The sequence below is a fragment of the Canis lupus genome, chromosome 15 (assembly GCF_011100685.1).
Source record: "Canis lupus familiaris isolate Mischka breed German Shepherd chromosome 15, alternate assembly UU_Cfam_GSD_1.0, whole genome shotgun sequence".
NCBI lineage: Eukaryota > Metazoa > Chordata > Mammalia > Carnivora > Canidae > Canis > Canis lupus.
Window position 1 is genome coordinate 51,833,217 of NC_049236.1, and position 19,868 is coordinate 51,853,084.

Genomic DNA, 19,868 nt, shown 5'->3' on the forward strand with positions numbered 1-19,868 from the left:
TTCTCCCTCTGCCTATGTCTCTGCCTCTCTCTCTCTCTCTGTGTGTGACTATCATAAAAAAAAAAAAAATTTAACTGAGATATGGCTTAAATGTTGGAGTGAGGGCTCCGAGTACATTTCAGATGCATTTAGTCCACTTTTTAACTCTCAGGATTGAAAAATTGGAATCTGTCCAGATGAAATAGAACGGGATCAGGGGCACTGCACGTCTAGAGTATTAGCGAGCTCGGTGGGCTTCAGAGGCAAAAGATAGATGGTTTAACCACCTGATAATGCCAGAGGTCTGAACTGGGTGTAGAGCAATATTATCAAATTGATATTGTAGTATAAAATAAAGAAAAATGATACCTCCCCCCCCCCCCCGTATTTAGAAAAGAATTAAAATACCGACTGTCGGCCAACCCACACACGACTTTAGTGTCCAGAGTTCCATGCTTAGGCAGCATAAGCTGCTTCGCTCAAGGATCTTGAGCCCAGTGTGTTTCCGCATACTGAGGTCTTCCTCAACAGTCACTGGAATCCCCAAAGAATGCTAGTTTCCAGGCCCAGGCTTGTCTGGTTCCTAACACCTAAAGATCTGTCAGCCACTTGGGGTGGAATTCACAGGCAGAGGAGCCAAGTGGTCCAAGAACTGGGTGCAAGTGTTGGTCCCTCTTTCCTACTGCTTGTGCCACTAGCCCCTTTCTACGACCAAAGCTGACACCACCTGGTTGCCCACCCCCTCCACCAACTGTTGACACAAGCAGGTTTCTAGGATTATTTCTAAGCAAAGCACACTTTGTTGCATTCAGTCCTGTGAGACTCAGACGCAGACTCCACCTGGATAGTCCTGAGTAGTTCCCTGAACCTGAAACTCCACTTTTTCTCATCCCCAAACCTTTCCCTCCCTGGGCCTTGATGGCTATCTGTCCGCTTACGGCTTTGCCAACTTTCCCAGCCAGCGTTTGGGCAGAGGATGCAGTTTTCCTGTCCATGTGGCATTAAGATTCATTTTTACAAAGGAAATTACTGGGAGAACTTCACCTCAGTTAGCATTCATTTTTCAGCAGGGATTATCAGAAAGTCTCAACAAGACAGGTGGCAAAGGATAAAGGCCTGGGGTTTGAGGATGGGAGTTGAGCAAGCAGAGGAGATGGTGAGCGGGGAGGAGAGGAGGGAGGAGGAAGGGATGAGATGAGCTCCCTGACTTGACATCTGCCATGACCAACACAGATTCTTTGAAAGTGGCCTCCCATCACTGGCTTGATGAAGCCCATACGGTTTCCTGTGAAAAGGATACACATGATTGCATGAGAGCTGGTAGGTATTTTCAATGAGTCCTTCCTCATCGAGCTCCACAATGATCTTCTGCCCACAGACGGCACAGACATTATCCCCCAAGCTCCTCGTGGGCATCCCACTCATGCTGTAGAACTGTTGGGGGACATGCACAGAGCGCTGTTGGAAAGGCGAGCACGTGCCATGCATACTCCGAACACAGGGAAGCCACTGCCAGGTTTTGGGACACAGTCTTTACTGCTTCTTCATTGGTCTAGAACTTGAAACACTCTTCCCCAAAGGAATGCTTCAGTGGGGCCAGGGTCTCCAGGCAAAAACCTACTGAACCCCAAGTGGACCCAAGGCACATGGCTAATTATAACTTCCAATTTAATCTTCCCATTGAGGAATCCTTCAAGGGGAAAGGTTTTAATTGAACACTAATAAAAAAATAAATTTATTTTAAAAAAATAAAAAATTTAAAAAAAAGGGGGGGAAAGTTTTTATCCAGGGCTATAGTTCAGAGTCACACAGGAGGCTTTTTAAGCTTACCCATAGCCTGACTCTTCCTCTTATTTTGGAGTTTGATTCACACACAGATCTGGGGTAAGCTGAGGCATCTCCATATTTTTTAATTCCCATGTGATGAGAAGGAGCACACAGATTAATCCCACTGGGAGGCGATGCTTTTAGAGTTCTAACTTGGGATACCCATATCTTTCCAGTACTGCGGTGATTATTGCTTTTTTAAAAGATAAATATTCATTTAATATTTGTTTTAAATAGAAGATAGGAAGATAATACAAGTCCCCATATACCATGTACCTTGTTTCCCCTATTATTAACCTCTAACATTAGTACGGTACCTTCATCACAATCAATGAACCAACATTGACACTAATTATGAAATAAAGTACATACTTGATGCAGATTACTTAGGTTTTGTTGTTGTTGTTGTTGTTAATCTAGTCTTTATTCTGTTCCAGAATCTCATCTAGGATACCACTTAGTCTTTATGTTTCCTTAGGCTCCTTTTGGTTATGGTGGCTTCTCAGACTTTGCCTTTTTTCCTATGATTTTGACAGTGTAGGGGAGTATTTTGTGGAATGTCCCTCAGTTGCAACTTAACTGGTGTTTTTCTCTTCATTATACTGAGTGTGGGTTTTAGGGAAGGAGACAACAAAGGTGACATTCTTATCACACCACAGCGAGGTACATGCTATCGGCATGACTTACCACTGTTGCTATTAACTTTAATCACCTGGCTTGTGGCAGTGTTTGTCAAGTTTCTCCACTAGCTACTCTTTCTTTTACTCCTCCTTGTTCTGTACTCTTTGGAAGGACATCACCATGAGCAGCCCATTCATAAGGAGGGGTCGGCTATGCTCTATCTCAGTGTCAGTGAGGTTTCTCTAGAAAAAAGGAACCCATGGTGTGTGTGTGTGTGTGTGTGTGTGTGTGTGTGTATCTAGACTAGTGTTTGACTATGTGATCAGACAGTTGAGCACCATAACCTACCCAAGTTGACACAAAAAACTTAACCACACAACCTTCTTATGGTTGGAGTATCTACATAAATTATGTGGAATTCTTCTGAATAGGAGATTTGTTTGTTCTCCTCCATTTATTCATTCATGTCATATGGACTCTTGATATTTATTTCATACTTTGTTATAACCCAGTGCTGCTGCTGCTGCTGCTGCTGCTATTTTGTTGTACAGATTGTTCTAGCTTTGGCCATTGGGAGCTTTTTCAGTATCTCTTTGACTTTCCCTCATCTTTGTGGGTTTTTTTTTTTTTTTTTTTGTGGTTTGGTTTTTTGAGCACTTCCTTAACTTCTGGAAATACAAGATACTTCAGGTTCAATTGAATGTTCCTGCCAAGACCTAGAATCAACTATTTCTCCAGGAAGCCCTGGTTCCTTTTATTGTACAATGGTATTAGAAAAGATCTGGGCACGAGGTGTGCTCCTTGTTACTGGGGTGTCATTGCTTTAGGGCTTCTTAGCTAACAGAGCAAGGAAATATATATGTATATACTAACTCATGTTTATAACATAGCAATAGACAGTCCTTTATGTGCCCATCTATGTTAAGATACATATAATCTATATTAAGCTAAACATGAGTTCAGATTGAAGTCTTTAACTCTTATCCATTACCACATGGATCATTCTAGCCTTCTCTCCTTACCTGTTTGGAACCCTCTGGGAGTGAGAAACATAGCTCCCATTAAGGGCTCTCCACTTACGTAGCCGTGCAATTCCAGAATACATGTAGAGCAGTGTCAGGATTGTCACCCATAGTCACCCATAGCCCTGAGGGAAACCACTGTATGAACTAGAGTACAGAGCTTATGTTCAGTTCCTTTGCTTTTAATCTTGGATTTCTGTTCACTTCAGAGGTACTCAGATCTGCACTTTCTTTTCCTACTTCCTTCACTGTGGGTATTTCATGTATTTGTAATACACTTAAATTCTTTTGTCACAGTCTACATTCTTTCCTAGAATTCTCTTACATCTTAAATGATTTTCTGGATTTGTATACATTGTTTCCCCCTCTCTGCTTCAAAATACTATTGATTTTGACAAATGGATAGTGTCGTGTATTTACCATTACAGTGTCATACTGAATAATTTCACTGCCCTAAAAAATTCCTTGTATTTCACCTATTCAACACTGCTCCCTCCCTAAGCCCCTGGCAACCACTGACCTGTTTACTATCTCCGTAGTTGTACCCTTTCCAAAATGTCATATAAATGGAATCATACTATGTAGCCTTTTTGGACTGCCTTCTTTCACTTAGCAATATGTATTTACAGTTCATCCGTGTTCTTGCATGGCCTGATAGCTCATTCCTTTTCCTGAGGAGATTTAAAACAAAGCAGATGCATTGGCTCCACTTCTAGAGATTTCGACTTAATTAGTCTGGTGTGGGGCTTAGGCACTGGTGTGAGAATGGAAATTGTTCCTCCTTTGCCTCCTCCTTACCTCTGTCATAGGCCTGTGTACAAACTTGCACACGTGTGCGCGCATGCACACACACACACATACACATACACACACACACACACCATCAGTTGAAGTCAATGGTGGTTATGCCAATGCTTGGAGCAGTGGGTTTTATATATTTGGTAGATGGAGTTAAGATGACAAAGGATGACAAGAAGGGTTTTTTTTTTTTTTTTTTTTTTTTTTTAGGATGACAAGAAGTTGAAGACTTCTGAGGTGGGATCAGATGAGAAGTCTCCAGAAAGTTAGTGCTTAAAAACTTGTCTTGGGAGGTTGAATCTCTTCTTCCTGGCCCACAGAGGACATACAACTCTTCTCCTTGTCTTCTGTCCATAAACAAGTACAAGAGGCTTTGGGGATTTTTTAAGGAGTATGGCTTTTGGCTTTTGCTGGAGGAAGTAGGAGTGGAAATATTCCCTCCCATGCGCACCATAAACATTAGAAAAAAAAAAGGCAGTTGTCTTGTAGATGACACATGACAGAGGAATCCCAAAAGGCATTTTGTTCCAGCATTTCACCACAGAAGTTGTATTCCAGGCTATCAGAAAAGAATAAGATAGAACCTACAGAAATGGAGAAGGGCAGATGCAATGGGAATGGAGTTTGGGTCATGTCTACTTAGTCTCACCCCATAAATGGAGAGAGAGAAGAACAGTCCTTGACACTCACACTAGCTTTTCCATTTCATATCTGTTGTGTACCAAGGGACCGATAGAGGACAGAGACATGAAATTCTTGAAACCACTGGGTCATCCCTGGAGCCCCTGTAAATTTTAAGGAGATATGCATGTCTCAGACATAGATGAATGCTGCTAATACCTGAATCTGGAATACATCTAACCAGAAAGTATGTCTATTTGGAGTTTTAATCGTAAAAGAGTATTTAAAAAAGATGTTAGGGATATTTTTTAAATTCTAGAGACCGACATACAGTCAGAACATATTTAGCAGTTTTTGTATCTTCTTCTACTTCTTCTAATGCTATATGATGATAACTGATCTTTATGAAGAGTTACCCGGAGGCACTGATTGATTCCAAAGTGCTTTATGTGCATCAAATATGACTTTCTGTATTAGGCCGATACCAAGGTTTTTGTTATTATTGAATTTTTACTAATCCTTTCTTTTTTTTCTTATTTTAGAGAGATGAGGGAAGGGGAGAGGGAGAGGGAGAGAGAATCTGAGGCAGGCTCCATGGCCAGCACAGAGTCTGACATGGGGCCCAATCTCACAACTGTAAGACCATGACCTGAGCTGAAATCAAGAGTTGGACGCTTAACTCACTGAGCCACCCAGGTGCCCCTACTAATCCTTTCAATATTGACAATTGGAGTATGCTACATAAGGTTGCTTTTAAATTATTATTTTATTTAGTAAGAGGGCTTTGGGGGCACCTGGCTGGCCAAGTCAGTAGAGTATGTGACTCTTGATCTCAGGGTTGTGAGTTTGAGCCCCACGTTGTGTGTAGAGGTCACTTAAACATAAATAGATAGATAAATAAATAAATAAATAAATAAATACGATGAGATGCCTTGTTTCCCAATCACTTTATAGAAATAAGAAGTATATTTTCTAATGCATTAGCAAAGATAATTTTTGGTGCCGGGAGAATCAGGGAGCAGTTGGCCTGGGACAACCAAAAAAGACATGTATTTCTGAATCCGGATACAAATATGTAAGATGAGACCAAATCTCCATGTGCTGTGGTGGTTTCAGAGAATGAGAACAACACTTACCCCTATTGTAGAAGCCATATAATCCGAACAGATCTCTGCAAAATCTCTTCCCATTACTCCATAGTAGAGGCCATAGAACAAGGACACAATGCCAAAATCCATGGAATCTCTAGCCTTGATTCTATTGAAAACAAGAGTGTAAGGAAACAAGAATGTGGCATTTAGGGGGCTCTGGAAGACTGCAGCTTAGAAGAAATTTCCTGCCATAGTATCTAACAGAAACTTGGGAGTGTTTTTTTTTAATGGATTTTTTTTTAAATCCCCTCCCCCCTTTTTTAAAAGAATTTTAAAATTCTCTAAATTCCCCTTAAACTTGACTACTTAGTGGTAAGTGGACAAAGTAATTCTTGAGAGGGTCTTCTAACTAGTGGTTCTCAAGCTGAGCTATGCAAAGAAAAGCCTGGGTAGCTTGTAAAACTGCTCATCTGCCCCTTGCATCCCAGGCCCATGACATCAGATTCTCTGGGGGTAGGGCCTGTGCAGCAATATTTTTGGAACCTCTCCAGATCCCAGGTGACTCTAGTGGGCAGCTAACATTAAGAACTTCTTTAATAGAGCAGTGGTTCTCAGCCCTAGATATAGATTAGAATTAAGCCCGGGGAGATTTAAGACTCCACTGATTAGGAGCTGTAATGTAAGTGGCTTGGGGTGGAGTCCACACAGCAGTGCTTTTTAGAAGCTTCTCAGATTGGGATTTCTTGTTATCAAACTTAGATTTTACAGACTGTTTGCAAATACTTCACTTACCTAGCAAATACTTGAGGTAGACAAGATTATCCTCATTTTGCATTTGAAGAATATGGAGATTTGGAAAAAAAGCGATTTGCTCATCATGACAATTGGTACAAAACAAAACCAGGGATCGAGCTCCAATTTTGAGGCCCTTTGCTACTGTGTCATAGTTGCCATATATTAATTAGAGAAAAAATTTTGCAAGTTGGATCATATTTCAAATACAGTAGGATTATCTATGATACACCCCACCTCATTTCTAAGGGGAATATTTCTTTCTTTTTTTTTTTTTTTGGAATATTTCTTTAAAAAGTGAACAATCAGCCCCTAATTTAATTAGCCCCTAATTTAATGAATCTTAATCATAGTACATATGGTTTGCTGTATCTGTCAACAGTTTCAAATATTAGCCCTGGCCAGATCTGATTGAGTCAGGCAATGAGTAGGGAGTGGAGGGGAGCTGGGTAGTCTCTCTCTGGACACTATCTGGTTGTTTTGTGCTCTGTTAATTTGAGGAGGAAGGAGTAAAGGCAGATTGCTTTGTAGACTTAGAGGTACAGATCTTTTGGTAATGTGAATTGGGAATTCCAACACAAATGGTGGCTTTATTCTTTCAAGATTTGCCTGGGTTTATTTGAGAACTGGGGCAGTGGGGAGGAATAAAGATTCTCTCCATGTTTGGAGAAGGATGTATTATGATCTTACTGATAAAAAGTATAGTGACAGATTTGTGGTTCCACAGAAAAGAATTTTAAAACAGTGATAATCAATAACAGTAAAAAACAATTCCTTGCCAGCCTGAAGGGTTAAGTTCTTGGTAAACCTCATTGTAAGAGGAGTCATGGCTGAGGATCTTAAAATCTTATGGACAATAGTCTTGGGACAACTATAGGCTCAGTGATTTCATACAGCCCTTATAAATATTTTTACAGTCACTAATGTAAAGTTATGTAGACAGTACGCTGAAAAAAGAATTCAGAATCTTTCTATATGCAAAATAATATGGAAATCATAGGTGTGTACACTTACTTTCTATCCCTTTCCTGCTAGAAAAGGGTGGGAGCTCCTGCTCTGGAAGTGTCATGAAATGCTTATAAAATCAGTAATGTTGCCATAGAAGAGTCTTTCCCCTCAGAGCTGACAACCCCATCCAACTGCCTACCCTATTTTATGAGTTAAGGGTCACCGATCTGTGCCCTTATATTTCTGTTAAGTTCCCAGACACTTAGAGGAACTTCAATGTGAGAGATATTCTGAGGAATTTTTTATTTGAGCTGCTTTCCATAGCTGGGTGGTAGGTCTCAAATCCCCTTTTTCAGACCACAGGGTGGTGTCACACAGCCATTGCTCTGCCCACGAGAACCTCATCCACAGCACATCTCAGCAACCAACTTTCTAGTGGGTGCTCTGTTCTGAGTTATAATTATCCTGATTTCCTTGATTGCTCCCAAGATGAAATTTCTTGTTCTATTATCTCCTTACTCCTCATTTCAAGTTCTAAGCACTTAGTTTTGTCCTTTTCTGACTGCCCTAAGCAAAAGGGATTTCATGGGTAGCAGAAACAAAATTCTAGAGCAGTGCTGTTCATGGCAATATAGAAATCTAGATTAAAAATTTCCTAGTAGTCACGTTAAAAAGAAACACAAATTAATTTCACTAATACATCCCAAATGCTGTATTTCAACAGTCAATATAAAAAATTCTTTTTCATACTTTGACATGTGTATTTTATAGTTACAGATAATTTTATTTCATAATTTAGGTGCTCAACGATCACATGATCTATCGTATACTGCACCAGACAGTGTAGTTCTAGAGGTTTTAAGGAAGAAGATATATACAAGGAAATGATGCTTCAGAATTTTATGGAGGGGAAATTTGTAGTTCAATCAGACTTACTCTACCACAAATGTAGCCTGCTTTTAATGGTGATCTTTAAAATATGCCTATCAAGTATGGATTTTCTTTAAAGCTTACAATTTTTTGAAAATTTTTCTTCTCTAGGGTTTCCTCTTATACTTTTCTAGCGGTTTCCACCAATGATGTCTACTACAAACAATGTGGGCCTGGAACATCACAGGGCCAAATGATTTCAGATACAGAGAATGCGACCAGGTGAATGTTGTGAACAAGGGCTTGCAGATATTAAGATCTTAACTAGAGATACTTACTTGAAAAATAAATTGAATCCACACATTGTGAACATGATAGCCAAATAACCCACAACACCAAATGCATAGCTGAGTTTGTAGATTAGAAGAAACCATTTGTAGACCAATCTGTGGAGTGTAAAATGGGGAGAAAAACAGAACATGATACATTAGAAAGTATTTTATCTTTTTCAAACATTTTTGTAAGTCAGTTTTTAATTTCTAGAATTCTGTTCATTATGTAATATACATAGCATAGATTATATCAGCTAAACTCAATAATAATCTATAGTTTTAAAAAAATTTTATTTATTTATTTATGAGAGACAGAGAGAGAGAGAGAGAGAGAGAGGCAGAGACACAGGCAGAGGGAGGAGCAGACTCCATGCAGGGAGCTGGATGTGGGACTCGATCCCGGGTCTCCAGGATCACACCCCAGGCCACCGGGGCTGCCCAATAATCTATAGGTTTAATGTATCTGTACTATATACATAGTATCGTGCATATACAGTTTCATTGTAACTTATCTGCGTTCCTCATGTAAGAGTGGCCTTGGGGGATGGTTTCTCTGCCTGGGACCCCGCCTCCCCTTCTTCTCTTGTTTGGCCCCAGGGTTAGCTTAGAGTGGTTTTGGCAAGAGTAGCTTGGAGGTAAGGAAAAGATGAGCAGAGAAGTCAAGAGGGGGGACCTCCTCCCCCAGGAGTTTTTCTGCACAGCTGCACCTGCTGCCCCTCAAACCCCAGCCCCAGGGCAGATGGCAGCCGTGGTGGCCTCAGCCTCATCCCAATCCCTCCACTCACACAGCCCCTCCCCCAGCCCAAGGGTGGAATCACCAGTGAGCCTCAGGCGGGGTTTCTCCTGCTGTGTGCATGGGGCCTCTGTGCACCCAGCAAGTACCATGACCACTCTTAAAGGCTTTGCCTCTTCCCATGGGCTCAAAGTGGAGAAGTGGGAGATGGGGATCGAGAGGAAGGGTGTAGATGATCTATCTCCAAGGGAGCCGCGCACCCTGTTTCCCTTATGCCTGGCGGTGAGAGCCCTTAGAAAGACCCCAGAAGGGGCCACGTGGCTGCTGCATGCCTGGGAGCATGTGGGGGAGGCTGGGAGCCCAGAGCCATCCGTCCTGTGCCCACGGAACAAGAAGTGGGGGTGGAGAAAGGAGCAGCTGGATGCCGTCCTGGGTGCTGGGAGAGAAGAAGGGGGGTGGCTGACCGCTGCTCCTGAGCAGGTCTCCCACCGTCCCACTTCCTCCCAGGGGGAGCCGTGCTCCCAAGGCTCACGCTCCGGGGTATTGCCCAGGTAAGGTCTCGACGTTAGTTTAAAAGATCTACGCCCCGCTTCATTGAATTCTGGTCAGAAGGGACCTTCTGGAACACGGTGCTTTAAATGGGGGTTCACGGGCGGGCCTGAGACCTGGGTTGTCAGTCACCTCGCCCTGGGAAAGGCTCCCCGGGTTGGGGGCCGCGCCTCCTGCGGCAGGTGCAACCCCGCCGGGTGGGGGGACCCTGCGGCCTCGGGTCAAGGCGCTCCTGGCCGTAGTCCTCTCCACGAGGGGGGCCTTTCCGCCCCCCAAGCAACTCCCTTTGATCCGCAGGCGCTGGGCCACTGGCTCGCTGCTCTGGGCAGCCGGCCGGGGCTTGCTGTCGCTAGAAGGGGGAACGGGGGGCAGCGTCCCGGTGGGGGTCCCCCGACTCCATGAGCCCTTTCTGCCCCCGGAGGGGCTCCTCTCAAGGCTGAGCCAGCACCTGGCTCTTCCTGACTCTACCTGTGCCGCTTCTTTGGGCCAAGAAGCCACCTGTGAGGTCAGGAAGGCCGTATCAGTATTTTTTTTTTTTTAAGATTTTATTTATTTATTCTTGAGAGACAGAGACAGAGAGAGAAAGAGAGAGAGAGGCAGAGACCCAGGCAGAGGGAGAAGCAGGCTCCATGCAGGGAGCCTGTCGCGGGATTCGATCCCAGGACCCCAGGATCAGGCCCTGGGCTGAAGACGGTGCTAACCGCTGGGCCACCCGGGCTGCCCGGGTCACATCATTATTACAGACAGGCTAGATACTCCCAAATCCCCTCCACCCCCAAATCCTCCTGCCTACTGGGGGCACAGGTGTCCAGGGCACTGGGAGCCCAGAACTCCCTTGCTGGGCAGCCCCGGTGGCGCAGTGGTTTGGTGCCGCCTGCAGCCCGGGGTGTGATCCTGGAGACCCTGGATCGAGTCCCACATCAGGCTCTTTGCAAGGGGCCTGCTTCTCCCTCTGCCTGTGTCATTGCCTCTCATTCTCTCTCTGTGTCTCTATGAATAAATAAATAAAATCTTTAAAAAAAAATTACCTGTAAGAAAAAAAAAAAAAAAAAGAATTCCCTTTGCTCCCCAGATTACAGCCGGAAGGTGAGCGCCTCAGAGCAGCCTCCAGAAGGACAGCTTGGCCTGGAACTGATGGCACCAAGCTCAGCTTTTTGTGGCCAGCGTGTGGCCTGTTTGGGGGCCTGAATCCTGCTGCAGGAGAGAAGAAACTCACTCCACTTCTCTGTTATTCTGACCCACAGCCAGGGGGAGGAACAGCCGGGTTTTAAACCCCACCGTGGGGGGAACCACTCCTCCTGGGCTCGCTTTTGCACCATGCGGATCTGCTCGGATCAGTTTCCCAGCCTGTAATGAAATCTTGTTTCAAATGGAAAATCGCTAAGAAGTGACTTACCTATATGATGATCAAAGAAAGATCCATAAAGATCTTTAGGGCCTAACTACCTCTCACAAACAGGAGCTTCTTTACCCAGAAGAAATGGGGTCCTAATTAGCCTTTCCCATTGTTGGCTCTTCACATGGTGGCTAGGTCTTTCTTTAAGGGTTAATGAGGTGTGCAGGCAGGAGAAGCTGAACTGGGTAGACTGTGGGCCCGAGAAGGAGACGGCCGGGCCCCTGGCCATCTGAGGTAAATGAGGCATGGAGTGTAACAAGGCAGCAGTTGGATATTTCTTGCCATGAAGTTCCTCTGCACTGAATGAGCTGACATGCACAGAAATACTGTGTTTAACTAGAATAATTCATTCTACAGTGGAGAAGCAAACTATTCTCACTGAAATACAATATAGGTTATATCTAGGGAATGAAAACCAGTACATTTTGAGTCATACAAAATTTGGATTACTATCACAAGTCTTAAATAACTTACAACATTTTTTAAGAAGGAGAAAGTGTTCTGTATGTCCATGTGCTGATGGGGAGACTAGGCCAAAAAGGCTGTCTAAAACCCCAACTTGGCCAGTTTAGGAAGTCTCCTAACACCACCCCAAAGCTCTTCCCATAATTAATTAATTAATTTAATTAATTTTGATTTTAATTAGTTAAAATTTAAATTAAAATATCAACCTGAATTCATTTACTTGAATATTAATCTTTTCTTTTAATTATTTTTTTAAGCAAGCTCTACATCCAACGTGGGGCTTGAACTCATCAAGAGTCGCATGCTCTTCTGATTGAGCCAGCCAAGAGTCCCTTGAATATTAATCTTTTTCATTACATTTATTTATCTGATTTTTCTCACTGCATATTTTTTCTTCTCCAGAGTGGAAGGAAAAGTTGGTATTTGTCTCTCCCACTCTTTTAGAGGATTAAGAATGGCCAAATAATCATAAAAGCATTTCACAGGAGCTTATGATTTATTCTTCAACAGAGATCAAAATTTGACATTGTCTTATTACCATGTAACACCTTGTACATTTTTCCCTTTATCCTACTTGAGGTTTATCTAGATTCAGATTCAGATCTTATCTACAGGACAAGGACAGTGAAAGTAAACTTGTGGGCACATTATGAAGTTTGTAAGCACTTTGGAAAGATTTGTAGATGATGTGATCGAATCATAGCAATGTCAAGAGGTTGGCAATGGTAATTATGATGATCACCGGAATATTAAAGCATCATTTGTTATGAGAGGAATAAGTTGTCCATTACTTATGATTTATCTAACATAAAACACATTTCATAGTTGTTAGAAATATAAGCATCTAACTCTCGCTCTATTATAACATGTGTGTGACCCAACTTATAACGGAGTCAAACAAAATGCTGAGCTAAAAATAAATATGCAAACAGTGTTCTAGAAGGTTTAATCAATACTTTCACTTCTCTTTCTTCTGGCTTTTATTAGTAGCTGATGTAATATATTTTACCTGTATGTCTGAATAGTCATTAAATAATGAACATGATCCAACAGCAGTATAGCTAATATCCAAACAGTTTTGTTACTGGAGGCAAAAGAAGTGTAATCCCCTCCTCTCCCATCTGGGAAAATGGAATTAAAGCTTACTTCTTAGTGCTTACAATAAGAAGGACATCAAGGAAGGAGGAAATGGAATACATACCGTGGTGTTCTCCCTGAGAGGGGTTTTCGGGTAGCTCTGAAGAGGATGTAACTGGTAATAGCTGAGAACATTCCCCACATAGACAGAAACCGCCACCAGTAAAGTTTTATCGTGAAATACAGAGGGACAACCCACATCTGCAACAGTGTCACCAGCTGTTGGAAAAATGAACAGAAAGTCTCTTTCAATGACTGAGGGCCAGGAATGTTATGTCCACTACTAAATGATTCAGAAGCTACTCTTGGGGGGGAAACCATCCTCACCATCCCGCCTGGCACATGCAACTGGTTCACCATCCAGCTATGAGCTCTTCTATACGTGCAAAGTTTTGGAAGGACTTGGTGTGATCAACTGAACATTCATATGGGAAAGAATCCAAAATATTCTTCTTCTTCTTTTTTTTTTTTCTTTCTTCTTTTCTCCTGGATAGTTCAGGTGAAAACAACTTTGGGCTTTAAAAGCTATGTGATTTTGAACAAATGAACCTCACTTTTATTGTAAAATTGGAGATAAAAATGCCTGCCCTGCTTGCCCGTGCTGACCGGTGGGGAATGCTCTGGAAACAGTACTGTAATACATGGAGCCAGGGGGCTGTTGTTTCCATCATGTGCACATGTACGGATGCAGGGATGGCAAAGAAGGAATGGCGTCCCAGTATCTTCTGGGACCTCTTTTGCTTGCTGCCTCAGTGCACCCTGCAGGGTTCAGTACAGAGGCCCAAGGGTGAGGCCCCCTCACCCCTGACTAGTGGATATGCAGCCCACCTTTATGCTTCTTGTCTTCCCTTTTTTTAAAAAATCGATTTTATTTATTTATTCATGAGAGACAGAGAGAGAGGCAGGGACACGGGCAGAGGGAGAAGCAGGCTCCCAGTGGGGAGCCCGATGTAGGGACTCGATCCTGGGACCCCGGGATCATGCTCTGAACTGAAGGCAGACACTCAACCACTGAACCACTCAGGCGCCCCTCTTGTCTTTCCTTTTTAGTTACTGGTGCCTTTTCCAGGCAGGCCAAGATGCAGATCAAACTCCTGCTCACCTGTGTGTAACTCTTCTATGACTTGTGCCATTGACCTGAGTGCCAGTGGCCTGCAAAGGGTTCTTTAAGTTGGCTGGCCCCAATCCCATGTGGCAGAAACAGGATGGATCGAGCTGCAGGGTTGTCTGTCAACAACCTGATATGGTGACCACAGTGTCACTCTTGTTCTTGAAATCAGGCCAAACACTAGCTATGACCTCTCTTGTGAAAAGAAGACAGGTTTGAATAATAGCCAGAACCTCTGATCGTTTGTGTTTTATCACATGCAGACTAACCACCTATTATTTGCCTAGCACCAGTGGAAGAGGGGGATAGCAAAGGGGTTTTGTCTCAGGTGTGGACCTTAAGTAGTGGCACCTGGCAATGCTCTGTTGAGGAGGATGCTGAGCCTGGGTCTTGGTGTAGAGTATCGTGATGGGTTAATTATGCCTGCCAGTGATGCAGAAGCAGTGGTTGGAGCATGCATTTTATATATTTGTCATCTGAGTATAACAACTACTGATGTCATTTGTTTGTTTGTTTTATTTTATTTATTTATTTTTTACTTTCTTCATATTGGTCATAAAAGGAGGCAGCTTGGAAAAAAAAGTTTATGGATATATTTTTGGATCCTTTAATATTTTTTCTTTCCTGTTTTTTTTTTTTAAGATTTTATTTATTTATTCATGAGAGACACACACACACAGAGGCAGAGACACAGGCAGAGGGAGAAACAGGCTCCATGAATGGAGCCTGATGTGGGACTCGATCCTGGGTCTCCAGGATCAGGCCCTGGGCTGAAGGTGGCGCTAAACCGCTGAGCTGCCCAGGCTGCCCATGGGTCCTTTAATAAAGTCTCAGTTGTAATAGCCTTAAGGTCAAGAGCCAATATTATCTGATAAGACTTTCAAATGTCCATGAAAAAGGCAAGGCCACAGCCATTCCTCTTTCCACACCAAATAAGAAGACATTTCCGAGGCTTTTCATTTCTTTATTGCTTCATTCCCATAAACAACGTGATCTAAAGTCTTCTGAGAGTTGCTCTAAATCTTTGAGAGAACACTAGGGTTGTTGTTATTGAACATGTGCACTTCACCAAAAATACACATGGAGCCAATCTGAAGTAACTATCTGGAGAGTTTTGGGGAAAAATATCCTTATAACCTCCTTTTTTTTTTCCCCCCCAAATTCCAGGCAGTACTTTAAGGGAAGAGTATTCTTTACTCTGGCCTGAATTAGTCAGATACAGACCTGTCTCATTTTATTGAGCTTTGAAGATACTGGATTTTTACAAAGTGAAGGTTTGTGGCAATCTTATGTCCAGAGCATCTATTGGCGCCTCGTTTCCAGCAGCATTTACTCACTTTGTGTCTCTGTGTCACATTTTGATACTTCTGGCTATTGCCAAGAAGTATGTCAAGTATGTCAAGTTTTTTTCATTATGGTATTTGTTACGGTCAACTGTGATCAGTGATTACAACTCCCTGAAAGCTCAGGTGATGGTTAGAATTGTTTTAGCAATATTTTCTAATTAAGGTACATACAATTTTTTTTAGACATAAGGCTATTATTACATACTTAATAGACTACTGGATAGTGTGAACATAGCTAAGATATGCATTGGAAAACCCCAAAATTCACTGGACTCGCTTTCTTGGGATACTTGCTTTATTGTGGTGGTCTGGAACCAAACCCGCAGTGTCTCCAAGGTATGCATGTAATTGCTTTAAAAAATTTTTTTAAAGGTTTTATATTTATTTATTCATGAGAGACAGAGGAAGAGAGGGGGGTGGCAGGGGGAGAAGCAGGCCCCTGTGGGGAGTCTGATGTGGGACTCAATCCCAGACCTCGGGATCACGACCTGAGCCAAAGGCAGACGCTCAACCACTGAGTGATCCAGGCGTCCCTGTAATTGCTTTATTTTTTTATTTTTTATTTTTTTCCTGTAATTGCTTTAATTTTCCATCCTACCTCATGAGTGTGGTTAGAGTAAATACGTGAGTTAGCACCTTTACTTACAAAGTCAAGATGACTATAATATCTAAACAGGACAAACAGGCTTTACTTACAGAAGTAAAATGTGGATCCTGAGAGCCAGAAACCGTGTACTAGGTAAGACACGACGGAGGCCTACTTTGGCACTAGCAACTGTCACCCTGTGCTGTTGAAAGTAAAAACGGGAGACCCCAGTATTTTGGTCATTTATTTCCTATAGCTGATTTTGGAGATGGTTACCTATGATAAATGATAGGTCTTCTGGCTTTTTTAGTTCATGACTTCTGATATTAAAAAGGAAATGGACATGAACTCCATTTTTCAAAACCTGATCATCAATCTTTTGCATTTTTTATCTTTCTGTCTTAACAGTTTGATTCATCTTGAGCTCTGGAGGTTGTAAGTGATGAACCACTGAATTCTACTCCTGAGACCAACATTGCACTGCATGTTAACTAACTAGAGTGTAAATAAAAATTTGAAAAAAAAAATTTGATTCATCTTTACATTTCTCCCATAAAAATGGTGAATTTTTAAAAAATAAGTTAACAGTTCATTTTAATTTAGCAAAACTACCATGCCTGTATACTTTTATACTTTAGATCATAAGCCAAAATAGATAAGACTAATGCATTTCTTCAAATCCATGGAGTTATTATAATCTATAATATTTTGAAGCAATGATTGGATTACATTTTTATAATACTAGTTCTCCTTGTGAATCTATAAGTGCTACTCATTTCTAGAAGATCCCAAATTTCTCTTATTTGATACCTGGGTTTAATTGAATAACAATGTTCAAATGTATAGACACACTACTTAGTAAAAATAGGCCTTAGAGATCAGAAATAAAAGAAAATAAAAAAAATCATTATATCAGGAATGCAAATATTTAATTTCTTAACTATCTTTAAAGTGTATAGCCAGTGCCATATTTTCTCATCATATAAGGGGAAAGGTCAGAAATTTACATTATGAATTCAGTAACTGTAGAGGTCATTTTGAAATGAAGGCCACATTTTGTATCAATTTAAAAGATTCTTTATCAATATCCAGAGCAGTTAAAACTTCTCATTTTTAATAGCAACTGCCACATATGAAATGTAGGAATTTGGTGCCTCATAAATAAATGCACGATATATGTGAAATCGAGGTGCATGCATGCAAAGAAGGCGGCCTGGCAGCTGGGACGCATTAATAATGCCAGAGGGGTCACCATCTGGGCATGTGCATATAAAACGCAGCTGCATTACTGGCGGAGGGCGCCCGGTGCATCTGGATCACATCACCCAATGTTCTCCCCACCCACACATTGTGGCAGAAGGAATTTCCTGACGAATCAGATGCTGCCCAAAGGTACCACAGTTTTTTTTTTTTTTCTTGTAGCTATGCCCATAATGAATCTGAAAAGGATAGCAAATCAAGTCAAAACAAAGATATCTTTTTATTTGCCTAATTATACAGAATGATGAATGGACCACACAACATGAGAGAGAGAGAGAGAGAGAGAAGGAGAGGGAGTGGGGGGTGGGGAGAGAAGGAGAAGGAGAGAAAGAAAGAAAGAAAGAAAGAAAGAAAGAAAGAAAGAAAGAAAGAAAGAAAGAAAGAGAGAAAGAGAGAGAGAGAGAGAAGAGAGAGAGAAGGAGGCAGGGAGGGTGGGAGGAAGTTGTGTGATGCTCATTTCCTTTTCACGGCAAATCCCAGAATATTTGCAGCCGTTTGCACATGTGTCTGTGTGTATTTGTATAGGTGGAGGTGGAGCAAGAGCAAGGGGATGCCAGAGGTAAGCAGAAAATTATCATATAAATAAATGACTCCAGGCAATGCTGCTGCTATTATTAGTACAAAGCCAACGAAGGAGGACAGAAATCAGACAAGTTAAAGTACGGAATCTTGGCTATGAAGGGCTCTTTGAAATTCCCTTGGTCCTTACTTCTGTCTTCAAATCAATTCACACTGCTAATTTTGTTCTTTAAATTCTTAAAGGAGGGATCCCTGGGTGGCGCAGCGGTTTAGCGCCTGCCTTTGGCCCAGGGCGTGATCCTGGAGATCCGGGATCGAATCCCACGTCGGGCTCCCGGTGCATGGAGCCTGCTTCTCCCTCTGCCTATGTCTCTGCCTCTCTCTCTCTCTCTCTCTCTCTCACTGTGTGCCTATCATAAATAAATAAAATTAAAAAAAAATCTTAAAGGAGATCCTGCGATGCTATGTTTGTATGTATGTATTTGTGTATTGCCTCATTTTAAAAAGATTCAAGCAGGCACAAGGCTTCATTGGTACAGTAATATGTTCTAGTGTTTCACAGCTATTAACGGGCAGGAAGTTGATTTAAATAGAGCAATGTTTCAATCTGTGGCAAATTATTTGCCCGTGTGCTGAGGCAAGTTAACAGTGTGTCCCAAGCCCAAATTCTGTGCATGGAGTCATCAGGCCTTCTACTGATTTGAAGGGAAGTAGAAGGATTCTTTTTTGGCACCTTCCCCCCTATTTCCTGCAGATATGAAAAGCAGGATATATAAAAGAAGGTGGAGAGGGTGGTGTTGAATGAAATTTCATTTTTAATTAAATGCCGTTTAAAAAACGCTGTTAAAAGCATTTGGAAATGATTTAACTTTGAAGCTTTGCCACGTCTACACCATATCAACACCATCAGCTCGAGAGAGAAAAATTCAAATTCCCAGATGCTCTGCCTATATGGTACTAAAAATGTGGCTATTTGGAAACATCCAGGTATTTATTTATTTGTTTTAAATATTTTATTTATTTATTTTAAAGAGGGAGTGAGAGAATGAACAGTTGGGAGGGGCAGAAGGAGAGAGAGAGAGAGAGAGAGAGAGAGAGAGAAACAGACTCCCTGCCGAGCAGAGAGCCCCATGTAGAGCTCGATCTCAGGAGCTGGAGATTGTAACCAGAGCTGAAGGCAGCCACTTAACCGACTGAGCCACCCAGGTGCCCCAGAAACAGCCAGGTATTTAGTAGTATTCCAAACAAAATAAGAATTTTCCACTTCCTATCTACTTCCACTCTTCACTTTTTGACATCCCCTAGGAGCAATAATGTTCTATTTTTTAAACTTTGTTTTCTAAATAACACGTTTCCTTTGCTTTAGGTATTTATAATAAGCTGATGGGACATATACCGCTCCTACAGACCACAGAACAGAATTTTTTTTTTTTTTATTATAGAACAGAACCTAAGACAAACGGTGACTTCAGAACAGAAGACAGACATACTTCTTACCAGCTGCAATCTGAAAAAAATTTTGAGTGTTTTGGATTAGTCCTAACTCTCACCTCTTTAGTACATGATCCAAATTATTCATGAAATAATGTGAAAATAATAGTATTTTGTATATAACAAACAATATCCTCAAGGTGTAAATAGGTAACCTGGTTCCCACCATCTGTCATCTATTTGCTTGATTGTTCCACTCCACTATCTATAGAGAGCAGTTCTATCAGCAAGGTACAGAGCGCATGTGCAAGTCCTATCGCCTCAATCTTACAGACTCTGATTTCCAAGGCACTTAGAGCAGCACCTTTCTCCCAATTCCCTTCAGTGAAGTTGTTTCATAGATTTGTAATGTGGTTAGATTCTCTTGTCACCATCTG

General features: G+C 41.8%; 1 protein-coding gene across 1 annotated transcript in view; it reads right to left on the bottom strand.

Moving 5' to 3' along the window:
- Positions 1–19,868, bottom strand: part of RNF175 (ring finger protein 175) — a 54,859-nt gene that overhangs the window by 5,287 nt on the left and 29,704 nt on the right. The window contains exons 5-8 of the mRNA XM_038559178.1: positions 13,246–13,400; positions 8,908–9,015; positions 6,005–6,125; positions 1,280–1,413 (exon numbers count right to left, since the gene is read on the bottom strand). Of these exons, the coding sequence (XP_038415106.1) occupies positions 1,280–1,413; positions 6,005–6,125; positions 8,908–9,015; positions 13,246–13,400 (518 nt within the window). The remainder of the gene's footprint in view (positions 1–1,279; positions 1,414–6,004; positions 6,126–8,907; positions 9,016–13,245; positions 13,401–19,868) is intronic.